Here is a 25,961-nt window from a genome sequence, read left to right on the forward strand (position 1 = left end):
TTGCAGACGATGGGAGAAGGAGAAGCCTTGACGCGGGAGATCGGAGATTGGAGATCGCGGAAGGGGCGGGATAGCGGACAATCGCGGGATATCGCGGAAGAGTGGAAGACGCAGGATTGCAGCCGAACGATCGTCGGACGCGGACGATTGGAGAGAGGCGCGATTGCTAGATGAGGAGCGGCGCTCGGTGTAGGCGCAAACTAGGGCAATCACCAGAGAGAAGGGCCATGATCGAGCCGAGCGGGAGAAGCTTTCTTTGATGGCTCTGATACCATGTGAATTTTTGAATAAACCTTTTCTCACTGAATACATAGATAATTCACCTATAAATAGGTGAGTACAAGAGAAACAAAAGAAGGAAAGAAATCTTCCTACAATAAAGTAATTCCTATAATTATGGAATAACATAAATATCAATAATTAAGGACTGATACCATGTGGTTTTTGAATAAATCTTCTCTCACTAAATACATAGATAATTCACCTATAAATAGGTGAGTACAAAAGAAACAAAAGAAGGAAAGAAATCTTCCTACAATAAAGTAATTCCTATAATTATGGAATAACATAAATACCAATAATTAAGAATTATACTATGACTAAATATAATTAAAGTAAATAATAATAATAAGGAGCGTAATTCCACAAAAACAATAAACATTCCTTCATAAAATGAAAATAATACAAATAACCCTTTTTATAAACTAGACTATTTCAATGTAATTCTAACAAAAGTCTTCCTGCATTCTCTTACGCCTATAATTAAAAAGGTATTCAATAAGGGTTTCTAGAAAATTCAAAAAGTAAATTTTATTTTTAATTTTATCATTGGTCCTAAAGAAATTTTACTGAATGAATGTAGAAAGGTAAATACTATAGAAAAAGGAGGAAGAAAATTGTTTAATGAAACGTAGAGTCAAACTACTATCCCTTTAGAAGGTTTGAATTCATTCTTCTTGCACATTTTTTACCTTTCATCAAATCATTTTAATGCTTAAAATTTAAATTAGCTAATTTCATTGAAAGTTTAGATTTTATATTTTAGCTATTTTAAATCTTAATCGCTAAAATATTTTGATGGAAGGTAAAATATTTGTAAGAAGAAAGGATTTTATTCTTTGAGAGATACGTTTGACTTGTAAGCAGTTTTATCCTTCTTCATGATACCCTAAATATGTTGGTATATTTGTAGTAAGAAAATCTACTTTTATTCCTGACAATTAAATCTGTTTAATCTTATTGCTATAAAATGCTGTCACACGCCAAGTCTAAATCACCTTCATCTTATCAGAGGATAAAGAAGGTAAAGACAGAAACGTGTCTAAATATCAGAAGGTCACATCATTTGGAAGATCAGTATATTATAATTTATTTCATGCATTTTTGGCTGCTAATTTTATTTGTACGATTTCTTTCTTTTATATATTCTACAGGGAGGACCGACTGGACGACTTATTTTTAGGGGCATTAACCCAAATCTTATGTATTTACATATCTAACGACCAAAATTTAATTTTTACATATATACCACCTAAATCTTTCATATCACATCATAAAAAATATTTTAACTTTTAAAAAGTGAAATACATCTTTTCATGAATAGGTTAAGTGGCATATGTGTAAAATTTAAAGTATAAATGTTAGATAAGTCTTCCTTATTTTTAACTGGTGTTTGATGACATCATTTTGAAATTTAGCATATTATAATTTATCTCATGCATTTTAGGTTGCTAATTTTGTTTATTGGATTATTTCTCTTAACTATGCTACTTGATTGGTTGATTGGACGACTTCTTCTTAGCAGGTGCTCAATTTGTATAGTAACACATTTGTAAGATGGCTCGTGAACATGGTGTTGAGGTTCCAGATGATCAAAAGCCTAGTAAAACTAGCAGAACGGGGTTTTTATGGCTATCCTTGTTTGTCCTCCTGCTAAATGGCTCCTGGGCAGTCTATTTTTTTCAATATAATAATCTCCCTATGCCCTTAACAGCTGAACAGGCAGGTAAACGGGGTTTTTCAGAAGTGTTAGCCTTGGCTCATGTCAAGAATTTGACTGAATTTGGCCCTCATCCTGTTGGTTCTGATGCTCATGATCTTGCAATACAGGCAAGTGGTTTGGTGTTTGTAAAAGACTTTTATGCGAAATCTACTACTGTTAAATTCTCGATTTTCCTCATTATCTTTCATTATTGTCATCATTAATCTTAACTTAATTTTTTGGGGTTATTTTTTGAATCCTCATCCATTTTGTGTGCTAAAAAAGGTTAATACAACAAAATATCTTTGAAAGAATATATTAATAAAAAAATTGATTCATTTTATAACCAATCAGACAAAGTTTATTTTCTAAATTTACTACAACCAAATAAAAAATCTTGAGCATAAAAAATGCATTATATTTAATGTACTCGGCGTTTTGAATACATATTTAGTTCAAATACTTGCATCCAAATACAACAACAACAACAACAACAACAACAACAACAACAACAACAACAACAACAACAACAACAACAACAACAACAACAACAACAACAACAACAACAACAACAACAACAACAACAACAACAACAACAACAACAACAACAACAACAACAACAACAACAACAACAACAACAACAACAACAACAACAACAACAACAACAACAACAACAACAACAACAACAACAACAACAACAACAACAACAACAACAACAACAACAACAACAACAACAACAACAACAACAACAACAACAACAACAACAACAACAACAACAACAACAACAACAACAACAACAACAACAACAACAACAACAACAACAACAACAACAACAACAACAACAACAACAACAACAACAACAACAACAACAACAACAACAACAACAACAACAACAACAACAACAACAACAACAACAACAACAACAACAACAACAACAACAACAACAACAACAACAACAACAACAACAACAACAACAACAACAACAACAACAACAACAACAACAACAACAACAACAACAACAACAACAACAACAACAACAACAACAACAACAACTTCACACCTTTTAATAATTTGATCACCCAAAGTCACACTTCTGTCACTAGAGCTACTACCACTAAAATTACATTCCATGTATTCAGTTTTAGTTCTACTTAAATGAAGGCCTTTTGACTCCAATGTAGACCTCCATAATTCAAGGTTTTTCTGGGCTTTTCCTCTCGTTTTATCCACGAGAAGGATATCATCAGCAAAAAGCATACAACAATGTACATCCTCCTGTAGATGTCCATCCATAACTAAAGCAAAAAGATATAGACTTAAAGTCGATCTCTGATGTAATCCAACAGAAATAGGAAAATATTTGGTCAATCCTCCTTCAGTTCGAACACAAGTAACAACTCAAGTATACATATCTTTAATGACTTGAATATAAGTCATGTCAACACCTTTCTTCTCAAGAACTCTCCAAAGCATATCTCTTGGAAACTTATTGTAAGCTTTTTCTAAATCAATAGAAATCAAATGTAGATTCTCCTTATTATCTCTGAACTTCTTCATCAAACCTCTCAATAAATGTATAGCTTCCATAGTAGACCTGCCCGATGTAAATCCAAATTGATTATGAGAAATCTTTTTAATACGTCTTAACCTATGTTCAATTACCCTCTCCCATAATTTTAAAGTATGACACATCAACTTAATTCATCTATAATTTTGCAAACTCTTGTGCCCTTTATTCTTAAAAATGGGGACCAAAATACTCTTCCGCCACTCCTCGTGCATCTTTTTAATTTTTAAAATAATATTAGAGAGTTTAGTAAGCCAAGAAACTCTCAAATCTCCTAAATATTTCCACACATCAATTGAAATATCATCAGGTCTTACAAATTATCCACCATTGGTTTTCTTTAAAGTCTCATAAACTTTTTTTTTACTAATGTGACGGACCATAATACTTGCACCCAAATAATATTTAAAAATCCTTTTGGGATATTTATTGGTGCTACTTAAAAATATCATATGCTCTTAAAATTGAAATAAAATTTACTATGAAATCTAGAATAAAATACTTATAATTTTAAATTAAGGTTTATGTTTCTACATATCTCCCTCTATTTGATGTGATTTAATTGAATATAAATTTTTTTTAGTATAGGGTATAGGTTCGCATAAAGACAATTTTAGCTGTTTAATTACAACTGATTAAAAGGATTTCTTTCCTAAGCAAACTCTCGATTAAAGGGATGAAATACATTTTTATGATTGCATAAAAAAAAATATTTTGCATACTTGCTCAGTTTAATTATTAGCTTGCTTGGTAATTTTTTCCATTTACTTTAGTGAAATATTTCCCTAATTTTTTTTTTGTAACAGTATGTTTTGTCAGCATCAGAGAATATCAAGAAGTCAGCTCATTGGGAGGCCGATGTCCAAGTGGATCTTTTTAGTAGTAAAACTGGTGCAAATCGACTTGTTGGTGGTCTTTTCAAAGGGAAAACGCTAGTTTATTCTGACCTGAAGCATGTTGTATTGAGAATCTTGCCAAAGTATCTGCCAGAAGCAGAAGAAAATGTTGTTTTGGTTTCTTCTCATATTGATACGGTTTTCTCGACGTATATTTGCTATCTCTTCTTGCTTTCTGTTCACAACTTTTAATTTATGTTTTCAGTAATTGAAAACAACTTGAAAAATAAAGGAAGATTTACGTAAATACTACTCAAATCTTATGTATTTATATATATGACACCTAAACTTCAATTTTTTACATATATGACACCTTATCTATACATGAAACAGTCTATTTAACCTTTTAAAAGATAAAATAGTGGTATTTTTTATTTGATATGAAGATTTGGGTGGTATATTGTAAAAAAATTAAAGTTTAGGAACACATAGCAATTGGGTGGTATGTATGTACGTGCCCCAAAAATAAATAGTAGCCCACTCTATGATCTGATTGCTTGAAAGTTGTAGGAAATGTTACAAACACCAATATGTGATGCTAGAGCTTCACTGAAAAGTAGCGCTATCAATTTTCTGATGTTGACATCCTACGATATAATTCACAGAGTTTCTAGACAAGGGCTAATTGATTGAAGATATGAAACTGTCATATGTTTTTGCTGTTGCTGTTTCCTTTGAAAATTAAAACTTATTTGAAAATAGGAGAGAACTGTTAGAAGTTATGTTAGGAAATAATTTATTTTTGTGAGAAGTTATGAGGAATAAATTATTTTCTTAGATTAGGATTTATTTCTTTTCCTATTTAGATTTATTTTATTTGATTGAATTGATTTCTTTTTCTATTTAGGGTATCTTTTTTTATTTTGTTTCCTTTATCTTCAAATAATTAATATAATTGGAGATATTAGATGATATTATTTTTCTTTTCGTTGTCTTTCCTATTCTACAATTCATGTAAGGGTTATTTATATCTCATTTCATATCAATAATTATTCTGATTTTTTTCCAGTATTATTCTAAATTTCAACATGATATCATAGTCTTGAAACAAACCTTAGAGCTCGTGCCACCGAAAAAGTTTCTTATTCTCCAGGCCTTCCTCCGCCTTCTCTTTTTCAGGTTTTTTGCCAGCTTCCTCTTCTTCTCTCTTGGTGGCACTCACTCCTCCACTCTAGTCTCTCTTCTCAATCAGAGCGCCATGGGGGACAACGGCGTCGTGACGGTATACGGGAACGGTGCAACTATCACAGAGCCCTTGAAGAACTTGAATGCGTTCTCGGTGAATGTTGGTCTTGCCCAGATATTGCACGGTGGCATTATCATTGATGTGGTGAACGCTAAGCTGGCGCGCGTTGCGGAGGCCGACAGTTGTACAATTATGGCTGGAGCACATCCTTGCTGACATCTGTATGTAGGGTGGCGTTGCCAGGATGAGCGATCTAGCTCTAATCAAGGAAATCAAGCAGGCGGTGACCATCCCGATAATGGCGAAAGCCCGCATCGACCATTTATTTAGGCCCAGATCCTCAGAGCCATTGACATCGACTATGAGCCCGTTTGGGGCAGCTTATTTGGTGCGGTGACGTTTTAAAAACGCACCCTTCCTGCTCCTGCCTGTTTGGGTAAACTGCATTTTGACAGCTTATGCGTTTTCAAAACGCTGAAAACAATGTTTTCAAACCACACCTAGATAGGTGCGGTTGAAACTTTCTGGCCGCGGTTTGACTTTAAAAAAAAAAAAAAATTTTAATAACTAACACCCCTAGATTTAGATTATCAACAGATTTTTTTTAATCGGCTTATCAGCAGATTATTCAATAAGCTGCATCTGCCCCAAACAGATCTTATGTCTAGGAGAGCAAGGTCCTCACCCCCACGACGAATACCACCATATCAACAAGCACAACTTCCACATGCCCTTCGTCTGTGGCTATCGCGATCTAGTTGAGGCTCTCCAACTCATCCGTGAGGATGCCGCCATGATTCGTACCAAATGCGAAGCAGGGACATGGAACATAGCAGAGGCCGTTCAGAATGTTCGTTTTGTTATGGGAGAGACATTCACACCCTTCACAGTATGGTTGACGATGAGGCCTTTTCTTATGCAAATAGGATTGCTGCTCCTTATGATCTTGTCATGCAGACCAAGCTGTTAGGGTGCCTTCCGATCGTCCACTTAGCAGTTGGTGGCTTTGCTACTCATGCCGATGCCGCTTTCATGTTGTAACTTGGCTGAAATGTGGTTTTCGTCTACTCCGACATCTTCAAGAGTGACGATCTTGCCCCCAGAGCTAGGGCGATCATGCAAGCAGTCACTAAATACTCTGACTCGGGGATCCTTGCCAAAATCAGTGATGGATTGGGGGAGGCTATGGTAGGTATCAATCTAACAACACTAATGTGGTCATGACATCCTCCAGAGTCCTTTTTTTTGCAGCAGTCCCTCCTCCAGAGCCCTTTTCCTGCACCAGGCCCTCCTCCGGAATCTTTCCTGCAACAGGCCCTCCTCCGGAGCTTTTCCTGCTATCTTTCCTGCAACAGGCCTTTTCCTCCAGCAGCAGGCCCTCCTCCGGAATCTTTCCTGCAACAGGCCCTCCTCCGGAGCTTTTCCTGCTGCAAGCCTTCTCCAGAACCTTTTCCTCCAGCAGGTCTCCTCATAACTTTTTTCTGTATCAGGCATCTTTCGGAGCTTTTTCTTGTATCAGACCTTCCTCCGGAAGTTTTTTCCTGTAGCAGGTTCTTCACCATCATTCTCCCTACAACAAGCTATCCTCCGGAACCTTTTCCTGCATCAAGCCCTCTTTCGAAACTTTTTTCCTGTATTAGTCCTTCGGAGATTTCACTGCAACATACCCTACATCTAAATTCTTCCTGCAGCATGCCATTCTCCGAAGACTTTTCCTGCAGCGAGGTCTACCTCTTTAGTTTTTTTCTGTAGGCCATACCCTGCAGTTTTTCCTATTGGTTGCTCTACTTCCCTGCAAACTCCCCTGCAACATTATATGTAGGAGTTTTTCGTTTACCTACAAACACTACAAAAACTGCAGTCAAAGATAATCGCAGTTGTCTACTTTCCTGTAAACTCTCTTGCAACATTACTTGTAGGATAGTAGCCATCCATTTACCTATAAACGCTGCAGGAACTGCAGTCAAAGACAACCGCTGTGTCTACTTCTCTGCAAACTCTCCCTCATCATTATCTTTACGAGCCTTCCATCTACCTTCATACGTTGTAGGAACTCAGTCAATGACAACCGCAGTATGGGCCAAAGACTTCAAATTCTACCTCTCAGGATCTTCTCGCCCATTGATGTTTTCAAGTTCAAGTTGAACAAGTTTTCAACCATGTTTCAAGTTTTATATGATTTTCAATCATGTTTCAACTTAAGTGGGAGTGTTATAAGTTACATTAGGAAATAATTTATTCTGGTGAGAAGTTACGAGGAATAAATTATTTTTTTATATTAGGATTTGTTTCATTTCTCATTTTAAATTTCTTTTCTTGGATTGAATTTATTTATTTTTCCTATTTTAGACTTTCCTATTTTATGTTGTTCCCTTTAACTTTAAATAATTAATAAAATTGGATATATTGTATAATATATCTTTCCTTTCATATTTATTCTTTTTTTTTATTGTTTTTAATTTTATTTATACCCCTTTCATATCATTAAGATTATTTCAATTTATTCTGCATTGTTCTGAATTTCAATAACGATTTATTCTGCATTTTTCTAAATTTCAATGAGAATTATAAGCTGGAGCACATTTTTCTGATTATTGAACAGCATGACATCTGCATTAAGTTCTGTGAGATAGTTTGTTCTCTTTAGGGAACCTTTTAAATCCAGTAGGCACAAACTGTCTTATCAAAGTAGTTGATCAAACTTAAGTTCCTCGTGAACCTTTTGGTTATAATTTATACAATTTTTAAAATGGCAATTGTGGCAACGTACTTTCTTTTTAGTGGTTGCTTTGACGAAATTTTGGCGTGGTGATTATTTATAGTTAGAAAAGTAAAGGTCATAGGGAAGAATCTGGAGAGTGGGAGAAATGAGAAATTTCTAGTTAGATCTAGTAGAGCTATGAGAATTGTTGAGAGAGATTGGACTCAAGGAGGATGACTAGGTGTGAGAATTCAAGAATGGTGCCTTTTAAGCGGTGAGAAAGGATAAGCGATGCAAGGTGTATGGCGAGTTTTGAAGTGGAAAATGATGGGGGGTAGTTTAATTTGGTGCAAGGAAAAGTATGACTCAATGTATGTGATTTAGAACTTTGAAAACTTGGGGAGGAGGGGTAACCGTTGGTGGTTGAGAGCTTCAAGGTGGGTATGGCCGTATGGGATTTGGGTTTCAGATAAAGACTGACTTCTTTTTTTTTTTTAGTTTATGGACTGACTTTATGTGTTTCTTAAGGCAATGTTTTGAAAGGGAAAATGATGTAATTAAGTTATTTGTTGATAAATTGGAATGCGGGGTAGAGGATCTAATACTTGTTTGGGGTTAATATTGAAATTACAGATATATGCAATAGAAGAAAGGGAGTGTAACAATTTTGTTACTTGGGGGGAGGAAGAAACATCGAGTTGGAAGAGAAAGTGAAGAGTCAAATTTGTGGGAATGGAAGTGAGGAGTCAGAAAACGAACAAAAGAGGGGCGAATCGTGGAGGTCGGGAAACCAAACAGGCAAGTTCGCTTTTAAATTTATCAGGAGGGAGGCAAAAACTTACAGGAGAGTCGAACGACGCAAGTTAGGGCTTCCCCTTGCTTTGATTGAAACTGAGGGGGGGCGTTAGTGGCTGATGACGACGTCTCTGTCGAGTAAAGGAGGTGGCGGCTTTGGTACTGTGTGGAGCAAGAGGAAGCAGGAGGAGAAAGGCTCGTGCCAGATAGTCGAAGCCGAGCCGGGAAGAAGACAAGCCGACGTCGAGAGCTCATCCTTGCGTAGCCGTGACTGCTCGGGATGCGACCAAGTTGAAGAAGGAAGGAGGATGGATGCTTGAGATGGTTTTTCGACTATAATTAAAGGTAAGTTATTTAATAAATACAATATTATATATGTAAATATATGTTTATTATTTAGATGTTAAGTGCAAGTAATTCAGACACTAAAGAAAGTTTAGGTTTTTGTTCTAATTAATATTTTTAATATTAATATTGATTACCATAATTAAATTTAAAGATTAAAGTATTAAGATCTTAATTAAAATAGTACGATACAACAATAACTCAAAATTAAATTAAATCACAATTAAATAAAGTGATAATCGAATATTTTATGTTTATAAGTGATAATTTGATAGAAGTAATACATGTTAGAACAAACAGATCGTCTATCATCGAGGTGAGTGGTTATATTTTTTATTATAGTAATATTTTATTACTTCTCAACAAAATGCATTTATTGTTACTAATAAATTTTGTTTATATTGTACGAAAGACCTGTGCGTTATGCTTTGCTTAATTTATTATTGAATCTTGTACAAGAATATTGACTGTTATGTAATTGAGAATGCAATATTTAACAATGATAATATTTTTTATAGTATGCTTGTATGTGCATGCTTGACTATGATGAAGTTACTTCTTAATGATATTAGTTGGGGAATATTAATATATACCCGTACACATATATTGAAAAAAAATATTGATAATGAAGTATCTTAATTGATACAAATTTTTAGACGGTGTTTCTGTGATGGATGTATAGATATGAATTGATATTGATATACTATTGATATAGTAAGACTATTTGAATAACATCAAATATTTATATAGATTTATTAAAAACTTTAACTGACATGCATATTACTTCTTTTTTTTCATTATATTATCGTCTTTGAGGATTTTAAATATTCACTGACTTGTTTAGCTCACAGTTATTTTAAAGTAACTTTTCAGTTTAATTTAATTAATCAAAAGGTGAAAGATATAAGAGAAAACGTGTATAGAAGACGTGGGCAACCAATAACGACATAATTTTAATTATGTTGCTTAATTCTATTGATTTAGTGGCTATTTCATTTATTAATAATTAGCTAGAGAAAATAAATATTGAAAAAAAAATTATTTCTCATCGTCCAATTGTTTGTTCCCGCCTTGATTAATTCTAAGTCCCGGGTCGGGTCATGATAGGGAGGATGGTTGTATTGATGGCCGGTGGTCTATGCAGTTCGCTTAAATGTTAGAAACCATTACTAGAAGTGTGGGGAGTCAAGGAGACTTCATGTTCACTTAAGGGGAATGTGAGCAAGAAAATGAGAAAATTAAATCCAACAAAATAAAGAAATAATAAGAGCACAAACCTCTTTACTAAAGGAAAGTTGAATCAAGTTATGAAACCTAGGATCTCGGAGATTTCCCTAGGCTTCCCTTTAGTAGAGATTTTCTTCTTAAATTTGAATTTTTATTCCTTCTAAAGATCATTACACTTTGGCATTTTTGATATTTTAAAGCATTACGAGCAAAATAGAAGTCAAAATAACACTAGGAATTGAGGCGGTGGCCAACTACATAAATAATGATCTTGTAAACTACACAAGGCTTCATATAATCATCTTAGAAACTCAAATGCTATTAAACTAATTGAATGGTTCCCTTGGAAGATGAAACATGGCACTAAAAGCTTAAGAAATTTACTAGAATGGGACAACTATTCAGGCTTCTCTTGGATTTTGATGAGATGGTGAAGTGAGGTGGCATAGCTTTCTATTGGACTAAAATTCAGCTCACATGACACTTAGCATTTTTATTAAAATTGCACAACTAACTACAAAGAAATACTAATTACAATACTTAAAAAAAATCAAACTACAAAAATATTTTAAATATTATTTGTCTAGTTTGAGATCTGGTAATGACTTTATGCTTCATTTGTCTTACATCATGAGGTATTGGGATCTTTGGAGGGACCTAGAACCAAGAAGAGAGCATGTGAGTTTCTAGTTAAGAGAGAGATGGAACTAATTCAACTAGGGAGAGAAGCAATCCCACACACGCGCGCGCACACACACACACACACTGACACAGACACACTTATTTTCAATTGAATGATCAAACATGATTACATGATTGTCACATACACAAGAAATTTTTAATATTTTTGGATCTCATTGAAAAGGCAATCAATGCCAACCCCAAATAGCTGGGATAAGTTGGTAGCTTTTGTTAATGATCATTATGATTTAAAAATGATAATTACTGAGAAAAATAATTTGATGACGAACTAGCGATAATTTACTGTCAATCAAGTCAATGACAATTATATATAATGTGACATAGTTAATTGACACAATCATTAGCATTATTAGCCTTATTCAATTATTTGGTGTCAACTTATGATTTTTCATTTTTTCTTACTTTGTTCTGCGTGAGGCCTTGCATTTGTTCTGCATAAATGCATTTGTTATGCATAAATATTTTGACTTGCAGTCCATATTATGTTAGGTCTTTCTCTTTAACTTCCAAATACTTCATCAAATGGTTACATTTTTGCCTTTCATTGAACAAATCTAAACTACCAAACTATATTTTCAACTATCTTGTTCAATAGATGTTATTCCAACTGTTCATATAACATATTCATGCTTTAATTTTTTATTTTTATTTTGACTCACGCATCTTAACATTCTCATTTCAGCCTCACTCAACTTACATATCAACAATTTTGTTAATTGCCCAACACTCAGATTCATACAACAGTGCTAGCTGAATTTGAATTTATAAATTTTCACCCTTCTTATGCACAATGTTGTGCTGAAACACCTCTATGTTAACCATATAATCTTCATCTACTTCTCTGTTCTTCTAAATGTAGATTCAGGGTACTTAAAACTTATCATAACTAAGAGTCATTTTATTTTCTGATAATATTGATGGATAATTACTCATGTCACATCCATTAAAATTGCTTATCATATATTTAGTTTTTATTTTTCTAGTTCAATGTCATTAATCTCTTAACCATTTATTTACACTGTTCTAACTTTTCACTTATCACTAAAAAATTCTAAACAATTAAAAATTTCGTTCACTAAAAGCATACACCAAGACATCTTTATAATCAATCGAAAAAGATTTGAACTTTTCACAATAAGCTGTAAAGTTTAAGATTGCATTATTATGACATGATTGAATGACTATTATGATTTCTCTTGATGATCCTAGCTTTCATTGCCTTATGTTCTATGATTGTAAGCTGTGTTTTGTCTCTACAATGCAGCACAATTTTGAAAATTATTAAGCTGTTGTTTGGATGAGAAGATTATTTCTAGATTTGATATCTTTTTGCTATGTTTTTTAAGCATTAGAAACTTCCTTTAAAAAACAGACTTTCTTCTTTATCATAATCAAAAGCAACAGATTTACGGGTTCAGATGTCAAACAGAAACTTTTTTTTTTAGGGGAGGAGCTGGTGACTGCAGTTCATGTGTGGCTGTGATGCTGGAACTTGCTCGTGGAATATCTCAATGGGCTCATGGATTCAGGAATGGTATCATTTTCTTATTTAACTCTGGAGAAGAAGAGGGTCTTGATGGTGCGCACAGTTTTATTACGCAGGTTTGAAATGCTAGATTACTTTATTTTTATCTTTCATTACCAATGCAGGATGGACTTCTTTAAAGAGGCTTCAAACTTCCCTTTTTTCTTGTTTATAACTTTTGACTAATTTTTAAGCCATTTTATTTATCTGTTTATTTATTATTCTTGTATTGCATAGTTGCAAGCACTTACCATGCCAATCCTGATACTCATTTCCTTGTCAAGTTTTTGTTCATAATATGGTTTAGGGATCCACAAAAAAATAATTGGCTCTATGAACGAATCTATGTTGATGATGTATAATATTTAATACATTAATGAAGAAATATAAGAGGACTTATTCTTATTGATGCAAAGAGGGGTATAAATACCCATTACAGGATTTACTGGTAAGGAAAGCAATAAAATTAGGATACAGTAGACAAGGAAATGAATAATAACAAATATAAGAGGTAGCTAATCTCCCTAATTAAAGAAAATAAATAGTGATTTCTAAGATCACTCATACAATTATAACCCTCTAAATATAGAGTATAACAAATATTGGAATATAATCCTCTAATTATTTTCGAGATCTTTCAACACTCCTCCTTAAGCTGACATGAAGATGTCACTCATGACAAGCTTGCTAACTAGATTCTCATGCTGCACTTTGGAAATGTCTTTTGTTAGTATATCTGCTATTTGGCTAGCAGTGGGTATGTAGGATATACATATCACACCATTATCTATCTTCTCTTTGATGAAATGTTTGTCAACTTCTATATATTGTAGAACTGGATTATGAGCTATAGAGATTGCAGCCTTGTTGTCACAGTAAATTTTAATAGGTGCTGGTATAGGAATCTTCAACTCTTCCAGGAGTCTTTCTATCCATAATACTTCACAGAGTTCATGTATCATCGAGCAGAATTTTGCTTCAACACTACTTCTTGCCACCACACTTTGTTTTTTACTTTTCCAAGTAACCAGATTTCCGCCTACAAATGTACAATAACCTGATGTGGATCTTCTATCATTTACATCTTCTACCTAATCTGCATCTATGTAGGCATCTATTAGAAGATGTTCTCTTTTTGAACAAAAGTCCTTTTCCAGGAGTTCTTTTGAGGTATCTCAAAATTCTAAATACAACTTCAAAGTGAGTAGGTCCAGGTGAATGCATGAATTGACTCACAACACTCACTGCAAAGGCTATGTCAGGTCGAGTGTGAGCCAAATAGAATAGTCGCCCTATCAATCTTTGATAACGTACTTTATCAATTATCTCATTTGCTGCTACTGTATTCAACTTTATACTAAGTTCAATTGGCGTATTTGCTACCTTGCAACCTGTTATTTTTGTTTTTTTGAGTAAATCAAGTACATACTTGCATTGATTGATAAAAAATGCCTCCTTGGACCTTGCAAACTCCATTCCGAAGAAATATTTCAGCTTTCCTAAGTCTTTATGATCAAAGCTTCAAGTTTCCTTTTCAAGTTCCTAATCTCCAGAGAATCATCTCTTGTCATGATTATGTCATCTACATAAACAATCACATTGACTACTTTACCATTGATGGAATATTTGAAAAAGAGAGTGTGATCAACTTGGCTTTGAGAGAATCCGTGCCTATTGATAACATCACCAAAACGCTCAAACCAAACTCTAGAAGACTGCTTTAACCCATACAAAGATTTTTTTTTTATTTGCACACTTTACCTTTCCAAATTTTTCTTCAAATTCGGGTGGCCTGCCCATATATACTTATTCTCGCAATTCTCCATTTAAAAACACATTATTTACATCAAATTGATGAAGTGGTCAGTTAAAGTTAATTGCAAGAGAAAGAAGTACTCTAATAGAGTTAATTTTAGCAATAGGAGCAAACATCTATTAGTAATCAATAACATGAGTTTGAGTAAATCCTTTTGCTACTAGTCTCGCTTTGTACCTCTCAACACTTCCATCAGTTTTAAACTTTACCGTGAACACCAATTTGCACCCAACCGTCTTTTTGTGTTTAGGTAGATCAATGACTGTCTGATGCGCCCCTAACGTGTTTTGTTTTACTGTCTGTTTTATGTCAATTTAAATCCACGGTAACAGTGCCAATAACTTGACCCGTCCCAAAATTATACAGTAATTTAGCTTTTCAAAAATATGGCCAACAAGTTGACCCAATTTATATTAAGTATTTAATGTGCAAAATAGAAATGTTATATAAAATATATAAAATAGTTCACACACTAGAAGTTCTATGCAAGTGCACGTATCGCTTCGAGTAATATAAGACTTTCTTTAAAAAACCCGACTATCGATCCCACGAAGAAGCGAGGTAAGAAATCTCTCAAGCTAATTCTAGTATACTACCATAAACAATTACTTTGGTAGGTTGATTAAATTAGTTTTAATGTATGCTAACGAAACTAAGTTTACTAAATTAATTTCTAAACTTTAAAGTTAAATTTACTAAGACTAAACAAAGTTTTGTGAAGAAGAGTTCAAATTTAAGAAAGTATCATTCCCACTATAATGAGTTTTTGGTTAATGATAGAGATAAATGGTTTGAATTTGTATTGTTGTATTATGCCAAATAGGAGCAATTTAAATTCTTTACCCTGATTCAATGTTATAGAGAATCATTAGCTAATCTCAGGTTTAATCTCTAAATCCGTGGCTAGGCTAGGCGGATACTGACTCCCACTTCAGGGTTCCCGCTTCCCTTCATCTCAGGGCTAACTCGCGCGAAACACTAAGGCCAAATTGAAAACTTTAGTCTCACTCTAAAATCTCCAATTCACGCCCAACAATGAATATTTCTCTATTTATTTGCACTTAATTCCATGAACGAAATACTCCTCCATGGAATTAAATGTGATTCTCACTCTTTTGTAGAACTTATACTTCATTTCTCAGATTTTAACATTTCAATTTGCAAGATCGAAAAGTAAATTAAGAACGGAGTGCAAAAATCATCACAATTTATTTTATATTTTAAAATGACGCATTCAAATTATCTCGTCATTTAATTATCTCTTCATTTTACCATATCTCAGATTAGTGAGAAAGATAAAGAAAACTACTCAAAACTCATGAGAAAAATACAACAAAACACAGATTTTATATAAAAAAAACAAGTTTACAAAATAAAGAAGAAAATAACACAACTCGTCTTCCCTCTCCTCTTACAAACCTAGAATTGAAGCAAATCCCTTTAAGTTCACTTGTAGCACTTTCTCTCTTTACAATTAACACTAAATTCTCTCTTAGAAGTGTAATGAGGAAGAAACCTCTCACCTTTCTTCTTCTCTTACAATTCTTCAAAAAAATCCTCTCCACACAAAAGAATTTACTCTACAATACACTCACGCACACACACACACACACACATAAGCCCCCACACGCCATGAGAGGCGCCAAACACTCTTTTTTAAAGAGACACCAAGTCCCTCCTTTTTCCCAATAGACAAATCTATTCATCCAAAAGACATGTCTCTTCATTCAAGAGTCTTCTCCAAGTGTCTAGATACATTGAATCACTTCGTGAGGTATTTGAATCACTTGGGAGCCTTCTGGAACAACAAAATTCGCCAAAAATCGGTCCACAACCGTCCCGGGAGCTGTCGCCGTCGGTGCCTTCGACGTCGGTCTGCAGCAGCTACACTATTTCGCTCCGTTTGGCTCCGTTTTAGCTCCGTTTTGCCAAATTTCAGTTGCATTTCGTTCCTAACAGACAGACTTACAAAATAGACATGAAAAAAACCTTTATTTAAAGTGTAATTTCATTCAAAAACATGTGAAAAGTGAGAAGTAGATTAAACATAGAGAGACATCAAAATGTATTAAGCCAGAATTTTCTTTCTTGCTAGTTTTAGCTCTAAATTGCACCGTTTTTGTTTTTTTTCTCCAAAAGTCCATTTCTTGTAGCTGAAGCCAAAAACATGCAAAATACCTTTCTTTAAAGTGCAATATTACAAAAAATGAGTATAAAATATAGGTCTAAAAATACATATATTTTTGGTGCATCACTGTCTAAATATTATTTCTTTAAGAGCATTTATTTCTTCCATCACAGCTAATCTCTACTCGGTTCACTTAATGCTTCCTGAACAGTTCTTGGAACAAGCATATTAGAAATCCTAGATACAAATGCTCTATGATTTTTTGATAGTTTTTTATATGACAAGTATTGTGTGATAAGATGTTTCGTGACTGTTCAGATTCCTTTTCTGAAAGCAATTGGAAGATCAAGATCATAAGGAGTGGAAGTAGAGGGAAGGTTACTCTGAGTTGTAGGGTCATTATTCGGCAAAGGTGATTGAACATCTACTGAGGGAATAACTGAGACTGTAGTAACTTTATGGAATTTCTTTTTAGTATAAACCTGCAGGTCATGTTGAGGATTATGATCCACTAGATTATGACTTGTTGGAAGTACTTCCCCTCCTGTCTCTGATAAGGTAACATTTGACAAAATAGGATTAGTAGTGCTGACCCTAGTTTCCATATCAAAATTAGTTAAAGAAATGGATAAAGTTTCTCAAAAATTGTTTTCTTCAACTAAGTTCTCTCCCTGAAAAAATTAATTTGAAAAAAAGAGTGATCTTCGATAAACTTGACATCCGTGCTCTCAAAAAAATTTTTTGTGACAGGATTAAAGCATTTGTTCTCATGTTTATTAGAAGCATACCCAATAAAAACACATTTTTAAGCTTTGTGTTCAAGTTTTGAGCAAAATACATTTGGGACATGCACATAGCAAATACATCCAAAAACCTTTAAAGGGAGATCAGCTGTTATTTTAGATGGGAAAAATAATTTTTCATGACTTGTAAATGTGTTTTAAATTTCAAAACTCGAGATGACATTCTGTTTATTAAATAACAGGAGGTAAGAAGTGCAGAGATAACAGGAGGTAAGAAGTGCATTACCCTAAAGATATTTAGGAACATTCATGGAAAACATAAGTGCCCGGGTAACTTCAAGTAAATGCGTATTTTTCCTTTCAACAATATCATTTTGTTGTGGTGTGCACGACAAATAAATTGATGCAGAATACATTTTTCCAAAATAATTTTCTCAAATATTTGTTGAAATATTCAGTCCCATTATCCCTTCTTAGAATTCCAATTTTTGTTTGAAATTGATTTCAATAATGTGGAAATTTTTTTTTAAATCGTTGTTCAATTTTAGATTTCTTTTCCAATAAATAGAGAGTATAACAAATATGGAATATAATCCTAATTATTTTCGAGATCTTTCAATAATTAATACATAAAACACTTTTATTTGTGTAGCATCCATGGAGGAACACCATACGCTTTGCTATTGATTTGGAAGCCATGGGAGTTGGAGGAAAATCTAGCATTTTTCAGGTAATGTGAGTTCCTAAATCATCATTTGCTAAGAGCTTTTATTTATTTGTTTTTCATTGTGTTGATTATGATGAAATTTCTTCATTGCACTTTGTTATTGAGGAGCCGTTATTCTAGATTTTCTTTTGCAGACTAGTATGCCGTGGGGCATTGAAACTTACGCCAATGTGGCAAAATACCCATCTGGTCAAATAATTTCCCAGGTTTGTATATTAGTTCTTAGTTTCTTTTACTTGGGCGTATAGTTTTTCTTCATTCTTTTAGTATAATCTGAGCCATTTCATGTTGAAGTTGTTCTTTTTTACTTGTAATCAAATGTAGCACTTTTCCAAGTTTCTTGAATGCCAAATAAAAAATAAAAAATAAAATTTTAAGTATATACTAATAGATAGCACTAAAAGCTTCCTGCGTTTAATTTGAAATGATTTTCTTTTCCTGAATGTTTAATTGAAATGCTTTATATACTAATAGATAGCACTAAAAGCTTCCTGAATGTTTAATTGAAATGCTTCATATACTAATAGATAGCACTAAAAGCTTCCTGAATGTTTATATATGTATAAGCTTCTTGAGAGCATTTTTATCTTGAAGAATAATTTTCTGCTATTTTTTAGAAAAGTAAAGCTGGCCTTTTTCCATTCATTTTCATCACATTTTTTAAATTTCTCTTGTCATTACCTAAGTTGAAATAATCATGATTCTGCAGGATCTGTTTCTTTCTGGAGCAATTAAATCAGCTACAGACTTTCAAATTTATAAAGAAATTGCAGGCCTTCCTGGTCTTGATTTTGCGTTTGTAGATTCCAGTGCTGTATATCACACAAAGGTGCGTCACAATGTTAAAAGAGTATAATGCATTAGAAATTAATAACTTTGGTCACTAGAGAAATTTTATTGCATTTTTATTTTTCTTGTATTTGTTGATTTCTTACAACAATTATAATTTGTATAGACTGGAGTGCTTGAACAAAATTGCAGTATTTCAATTTGTATTTGCACATTGCTTTCTTTGGATTTAATACTAGCAATTTATGCCGGGGTACTAAAGTTGGACATTTTATGGTCTAAGATTTCTGTACATATCCAATATAAGTGTCACTGGAGTGTAAGGGATCATGCGATTCCATGTCCATGCGGATTGGGCAGCAGATTCCTGCGATCCGAGTAGAACCTATCCAGACACTTTTGCTTTTACTTCTTAATTTTCAGCAATTTCCTCTTATCCTGTCTTTCTAGCCATTCCTATATATGTATTGTATTAGGGTCTTGATTTATAGTTTTTGGCTTGAGTTTGTTTGAGACAGTTTGGTGATTACCCTTCTTATACCCCTTCACATCCAGCCTCCACCTCTGTCCATGCTGCTAGCCACCTCCCCCTTGGCATTGCTATCTTCCTTCTTGTCATCACCCAGAACAACCCTTCCACAGTGATGCCCGCAATGTGCTGTCCAGGAACCTGGAAAGTAGCCTCTTTGCTGTTTTTGCTTGTTAATCGCCCTTGTTCACCATCTAGCCATCTTCCTGACCCTGACCAGCTGCCACCACCACCATTTGATCCAACCCTTGTTAGAGTTAGTGTCGTCCTTGTTGGACTTTCAAATTTTTTTTTTGGTTGGTTGTAATTTCCTATTTGATTTCAGTAATAATTTTTGCTTTTTCTTCGTTGTTGTTGGTTAAGTCTGCCATCATTTAAATAAATAAAATTAACTATTAGATAAATAAAATCATACAAGCGAGCACAAAACTTCACATATCATAAACGCCTATTTTTAAAAAGTAGTCATCACTTTTGATGAAAACAAAAGAATATGAACAAATCAATGTGTTGAATCCAAAACTGTCCGGTGAGACATGCCCAATGATCGGAGCAGTAAGAACCAGAGAGTAGAGAGAGATAAAGAGATAAAGAGAGAGAAAGAGTACACATAGATTTGTCCCGTCGGGGCGAACTGGGATATTTTCGGGCTCTATATAACCCATTTTACATATAAAAAAGAGATTACAAAGATGGGAAGGAGAGAGGAGCTCCCTCTAAAGTATCGATCTATATTTGAGAGCCAAAAAAATCACTTTACATGTGTTGGACCCTCTATTTATAGAAGATAAGAGGGCTACCAAAATAGAAATCACATTGCTACCCCTGATTTAATGCGGGGTTTATAGGATATTTTGGTCTTTTCATATTTGATAACTGCTTTTAGAATTTTTTGATGTTTCTTGATTCTCTGCTTGGCGGATTCCTCCTTCGGTTGGCTAAAATGTTGTTGGTCAGCCATTTTGTCTAGATGTTGGGCGATCATTGTGTTTGGAAGCTGCTCAGGTTTGAATGTTGCGGGCGGTTAGATCTAGATGGTCGGCGAAGGATGGCTGCTCGGCTAGTCTGGGTGGTCGACCTAAGATGATCAATCAGTTACATGAGGCGACGACCGGCTGAAAGTTCAGACTCCAGCTAGTTGGTTGAAGAGTCACTGTTCCTCACATTTTCCTCCATACATGTTTGTCCGCTTTCGGTCGGCCAAGATAGCCCTTGGTCGACCTCAGGTCTTTTGGTCGACTATGAGTTCTCTGGTTGAACGTTTAGCATTTGATTTGATCCGTCAAGCTGCTTCAAGATCTGTGCAGGCTATTTTTGGTTGTACATAATGCAAATGCCAATTTAATAGTGTTTTACTAGAAAAAAACCCATAGAAGTTTAAAACCATGCATGCAACTAATTGAAAACCCTGCACTCATAGAAACCTAAGCTATCACAAACTTAACTAAAATTATTTAAACATTATAAATAATATCATGATTTAGAGAAGGAAGATAAAACTGAAATTTAAATCTAACGAAATCAAATTAAGACTCACATGTGTAAAAAGATAACCTTTCTAAAAAGTTTTCATGTTTTTGTTTAATGATTTGACTCCCTAAAGTAAAAGATATAGTGCATCTGGGCAAAACTTTATTCAAACCAAATCAAGTTGCCACTATAAACGCGAATGTGCCATGTTTTTAATGTAGTAACTCTTTTTGAATTTTATCTTGCAATTAAAAAATGAAAAACTTTGGCCACCCATGATGGAGAAGGCAACAATTGTGATTAACTGCTTGTTTGGGCCAGCTTATAACTGCGGGCGGCGTTTTCAAAACTCCGTCCTACTGTTTGTTTCGTGCTTTTGGAGCGCTTAATGAAAAACGACGTTTTTCTTTCTTTAATAAATGTTGTCGCGGGATTGATCCCGCGTGTTCTACCAGCGTTGAGAGATTTTTTTCCTCCATGCTCTTCTATTTGTCTCTTGTGACCCTCCGCGTCGTTTAGAAACCGAACTCCCCATTCGTCTCCACTGCACCTTCTTCCCCGTTCGTCAACCCCGGCACCGAAGCTCACGATCCTCCCCCTCCACTATCGCATGTAGGGTTGTAAACGAGTCGAGCTTGAGCGAGCTCAGGCTTGGCTCGTGTTCGGCTCGTTCGAAATTGTTCGTGTTTGAAATCGGCTCGTGTTCGAAACTGGTTCGTGAACAGTGTGTTCGTGTTCAACTCGATTTAAATATTCGTGTTCGTGTTCGGCTCGAAATTGGCTCGTTAAAATTAAACTAAAAAAATAGATGCAGAGTGCTGGATTGGAACCTTCATCGAATGTATGCAAAAAAGGGCGCATAACTACATTGCCATACAAACAGTTACGTTTCAAACTTAGATATGAATATATATAATATATTTTTATATAAATAATATATGCAATATATTATTATATAAATAATTCTATATTTTTTTTATTTTGAGCTAAAATGAGCCGAACAGGAGCGAATAAAGAACTGTTCGTGTTCGACTCGTTTACAATTCGAACTTTAAGCACTTGTTCGTGTTCGACTCGTTTACTTAATGAACGAGCCGAACATAAACTATTTAACGAACCGAACACGAACTGTTCGCAAACAACGAGCTTTTTTGACAGCCCTAACCGCATGCACCTTCTTCCGTAAAGGATTGATTGTTTCTCCTTATGTCACAGGACCATTGAGGAAGGCTACCACCGAATCACAATGTCAGATCCTCCCCCTCCACTACCGCATGCACCTTCTCCGCTACCGCATGCTAACAGAAAACATTTCGACTTCTTCCAGAATTCTTTTATGCTTGTCTGCTTTTTTTTCCGGTTGCCCTTTCAGGTTTTTCTTGGGCTGCATCAATTTCTTATTCATAATGATCATTTGCCTCCTTTACAATCATATAGCTTAAGAAAATGTGAATTTTTTCTTAGTAGTTTTTCATGAGTTGTTTATGCAGGAGACAATTTGATACCGTTGATTAGTATCTTGATTCTTCAACCGATAAAAAATTTTAATATTAAGAGACCTCTTCAAAATTGGAATTGAACAACCATAATCTTAGGGCAACAAAAGAATAGATGAAAGTTTTGATCTTTGAGATTGGTATTACTTATGATCTGAACCCGGCCATTAGATGTTTTTGAGATTGTTGATGAAGTTGATCTAAGTTGGACCAGTAGATCTGAAGGCAATAGACAAATAGGTGAATCTTTGTGGTTTGAGATTAATGTTTCTGATTAAATTTTTGGTATTGCTATGACAGTTTTGTCAAACAACACTACCGCACAGGAGCATAATTGTCATTTATCTAGAAATAGCTGCAAATCAGTTGTTTTCTAATGTAATAACCAAACAGTCAGCCAACTTATTCGGATCAGCTGCTGATTAGCAGCTTATCTGGATAAGTTGGATAAGCTTCAGCTGCCCCAAACAAATTATAAATCGTAATGACATGTCATAAATCCCCTGATAACAAAAGACGAAGCTATTTACAAGTCTTGAGGTTGAATCACAATGAAAGAGAAGTAAAATGTCTCATGTAGGAGAAGCAAGAGAAGTAAATTTCATTGTTGGAGAACGATGACAACTTAAACTACATTAACAATTGTATAATTTCCTTGCCAGGAGCAAAAGTTGGAGAAATTGTCATAAAGCCTCGCAACAGTTTATCCTACTAAAAAAACCTTCAACAAATTGTTTAGTCATCATTTTTCCGGTAGTTTTGGGTGCAACTCTCATATTTCTTATAGAAATACCCATGAATAATCTCACTTAAAAGATCTTTAATCTTCATTGCAATAATGGACACAATTTCATCTCTGACAATAGTTTATATAGCAAAATTAGAATGATTTTCTGGAAATTATGCAGATTATGTGTTCTTGTGAATCTCGAAGGCGGAGATGGAAAGTGAAGATTTAAGGCATTGGTTGATGATTAATGATATAAAATCAAATCAAATACTTTGCAGACTATAATAGTATGATTTTTTTTTTTTTTGGTTTTCTAGCGTTAAACATTCATCCTTGTTCATTGTATGATTTTATTTGGCTTTTTTTTTTCTAGTGCTGATATCTTAAGGATTATTGCAGGAAATTAATGTTTGGTTGTACCACCAATTTATTATCTAATTTGAATTCCATATATCTATAATTCACATCTTTAATATAGTTTAAATTGGCACGATTAATTGTAAATTTTTTCTCCTATTTTATGCAAAGGTTGTATATGATTGATGGAAAATGCAATATGTGTTGATGCTATAATGGTAGTTTTAAAATGGTTTCAACCCTTTTAATGAATACACAATAACTATTAATAAGAGAAATAGATGAAAAAAAACTATATTTTAAATTTGTTAGATTCCATAATTTTATTTTTGTAATGATTAACAAATCATTAAAAGAATATGTGCCTATCCTATGTAAAAACCGCTTTATAGAAAATAACCGAAATTGTTTAAAGATTAATTATGGTGAATTAGGCTTTTTTGGTTTCATCCAAATGGATGGGTTTTTTATTTTTTAGATTATGTATTGACACTTGTCATTAATAAATCTTTTGATTTGTCTATGTAGTTTAATTTTCTTCTTAAGGTACATTCGATGAATCTGTAAATCAATAACTAAGAACCAAAAATAACATCAATATCAGTTTGATTTGTAGATTTATAGATAATTTTGATGAATATTTCATTTGGAGTTAACATTATTAGCTAACTCAATTTGTTTTGTCAATTTCAGCATGTATGATTTGTTCAAATTTACAATTTGGGATCAATTAAAATCCTTATTGAAATTTATGTTCAAATATGATTTTGGGTTCAATTTTATATTTGAGCTTCAACCCTTACTCAACTTTAAGTTCAGGTGCATGAAGTTATTCTAATGCAAACTTTGATCTTATTCAAATTTAAGAAATCAGATGTATAATCATTTTATAACTGTAACTCTTTTTTCATTTAATTCATCATTAAAAGGATGTTTGAAACTATAAATTTTCAATAGATTCAAGTTTGACCATATTAGTAGTTGCGTTAGTGTCTTTAATTAGATTTATATGAAATTTTAGGGACCTTTCCTTAAAAATATGTAGTAGTCATGACAAGAGGATTGTAATATTTTTCTTAAACTTTAAATCTCCCTTTTACGTCTCATTCATTATTTTTTTTTTTTTGTGAATTGTGGCTTAATTCATTTATAATTTTTTGCCAACTACCTTTAATGAAAATAGATATTCATAGCATAGTCAGGCAAAGAATACTTAGTCTACAAAACTTTTAAATCTTATAAAATATTTTAACACACTTTAGTTACCTTTTTTAAATTCTTAAATTAACCGTGCAATTGGTCTCTCTAATCATTAAATGAAAAATGATATTCCTCTGTTTGAATTTCATTTTAATCCTTGTATATTTTATTTTAGCAATAAAATTTTTTCAAGTTTTTTTAAGAAGTCCCATAAAACTTGTTTCAGCAAATTCAATTTCTTAGGAATTAGAGATAGTTTAATTTTCAAAGAATTATTCTTAGTTATTTATCTAATCTAAACTTACGCTAGGATCATGTTTCCAATTAAATTTAAGAATATGATTTTGAAACTTAAAAGTCATTTTTCTTTTGAATATATCTAGAATAACAGCTTAACCATTTTTTGTTTAAATTACATTTTTTTGTATGGTCATGTTAATTGATATTTATATTATATCTTATTTCTAGATTGCGATATATTTTATCTTAAGCTATGATACTAACATTGATGTAGAAACGATAGGCTCTAGAATTCCAATGCAAATTATACAGACGCAGGAAACATTGCTGTGAATTTTGAATAATCCTTTTTCTCACTGAATACATAGATAATTCACTTATAAATAGGTGAGCACAAGAGATAAAAAGAGGAAAAAAATCTTCTTACAATTAAGTAATTCCTATAATTATGGAATTAACATAAATACATATAATTAAGGAATTACCCTTTTTATACTATGACTAAATATAACAAATACTAAATAGAATTAAAGAAATAATAATGAGCAAATAATAATGAGCGTACTCAAGGTGGGTTGTACAGATTGTACATGTCAAACTTGTTGGTTAGCTCATCAAAACTGGACTTAGGGAGAGTCTTGGTGAGAATGTCTGCAGTTTGGTCTCTAGGAGTATAGACCAATTCAATGATTCCATTGTCCACCTTCTCTGAAATGAAGTTTCGATCAATCTCAATGTGTTTCGTTCGATCATGATGAACATGATTTTTTGCGATACTGATTGCAGCTTGATTGTCACCTTGATTGTCACA

General features: G+C 33.5%; 1 protein-coding gene and 1 pseudogene across 1 annotated transcript in view; both read left to right on the top strand.

The window, feature by feature from the left end:
- LOC110027672 (endoplasmic reticulum metallopeptidase 1) overlaps nucleotides 1-25,961 on the top strand; it is a 67,982-nt gene that overhangs the window by 19,069 nt on the left and 22,952 nt on the right. The window contains 6 exon segments of the mRNA XM_020729186.1: nucleotides 1,805-2,109; nucleotides 4,355-4,593; nucleotides 12,846-13,002; nucleotides 18,265-18,342; nucleotides 18,474-18,545; nucleotides 19,049-19,168. Of these exon segments, the coding sequence (XP_020584845.1) occupies nucleotides 1,837-2,109; nucleotides 4,355-4,593; nucleotides 12,846-13,002; nucleotides 18,265-18,342; nucleotides 18,474-18,545; nucleotides 19,049-19,168 (939 nt within the window). The 5' untranslated portion in view covers nucleotides 1,805-1,836.
- LOC110027681 lies at nucleotides 5,643-6,854 on the top strand (annotated as a pseudogene).

This window comes from Phalaenopsis equestris, unplaced genomic scaffold (genome assembly GCF_001263595.1).
Source record: "Phalaenopsis equestris unplaced genomic scaffold, ASM126359v1 Scaffold000436, whole genome shotgun sequence".
Classification (NCBI taxonomy): domain Eukaryota; kingdom Viridiplantae; phylum Streptophyta; class Magnoliopsida; order Asparagales; family Orchidaceae; genus Phalaenopsis; species Phalaenopsis equestris.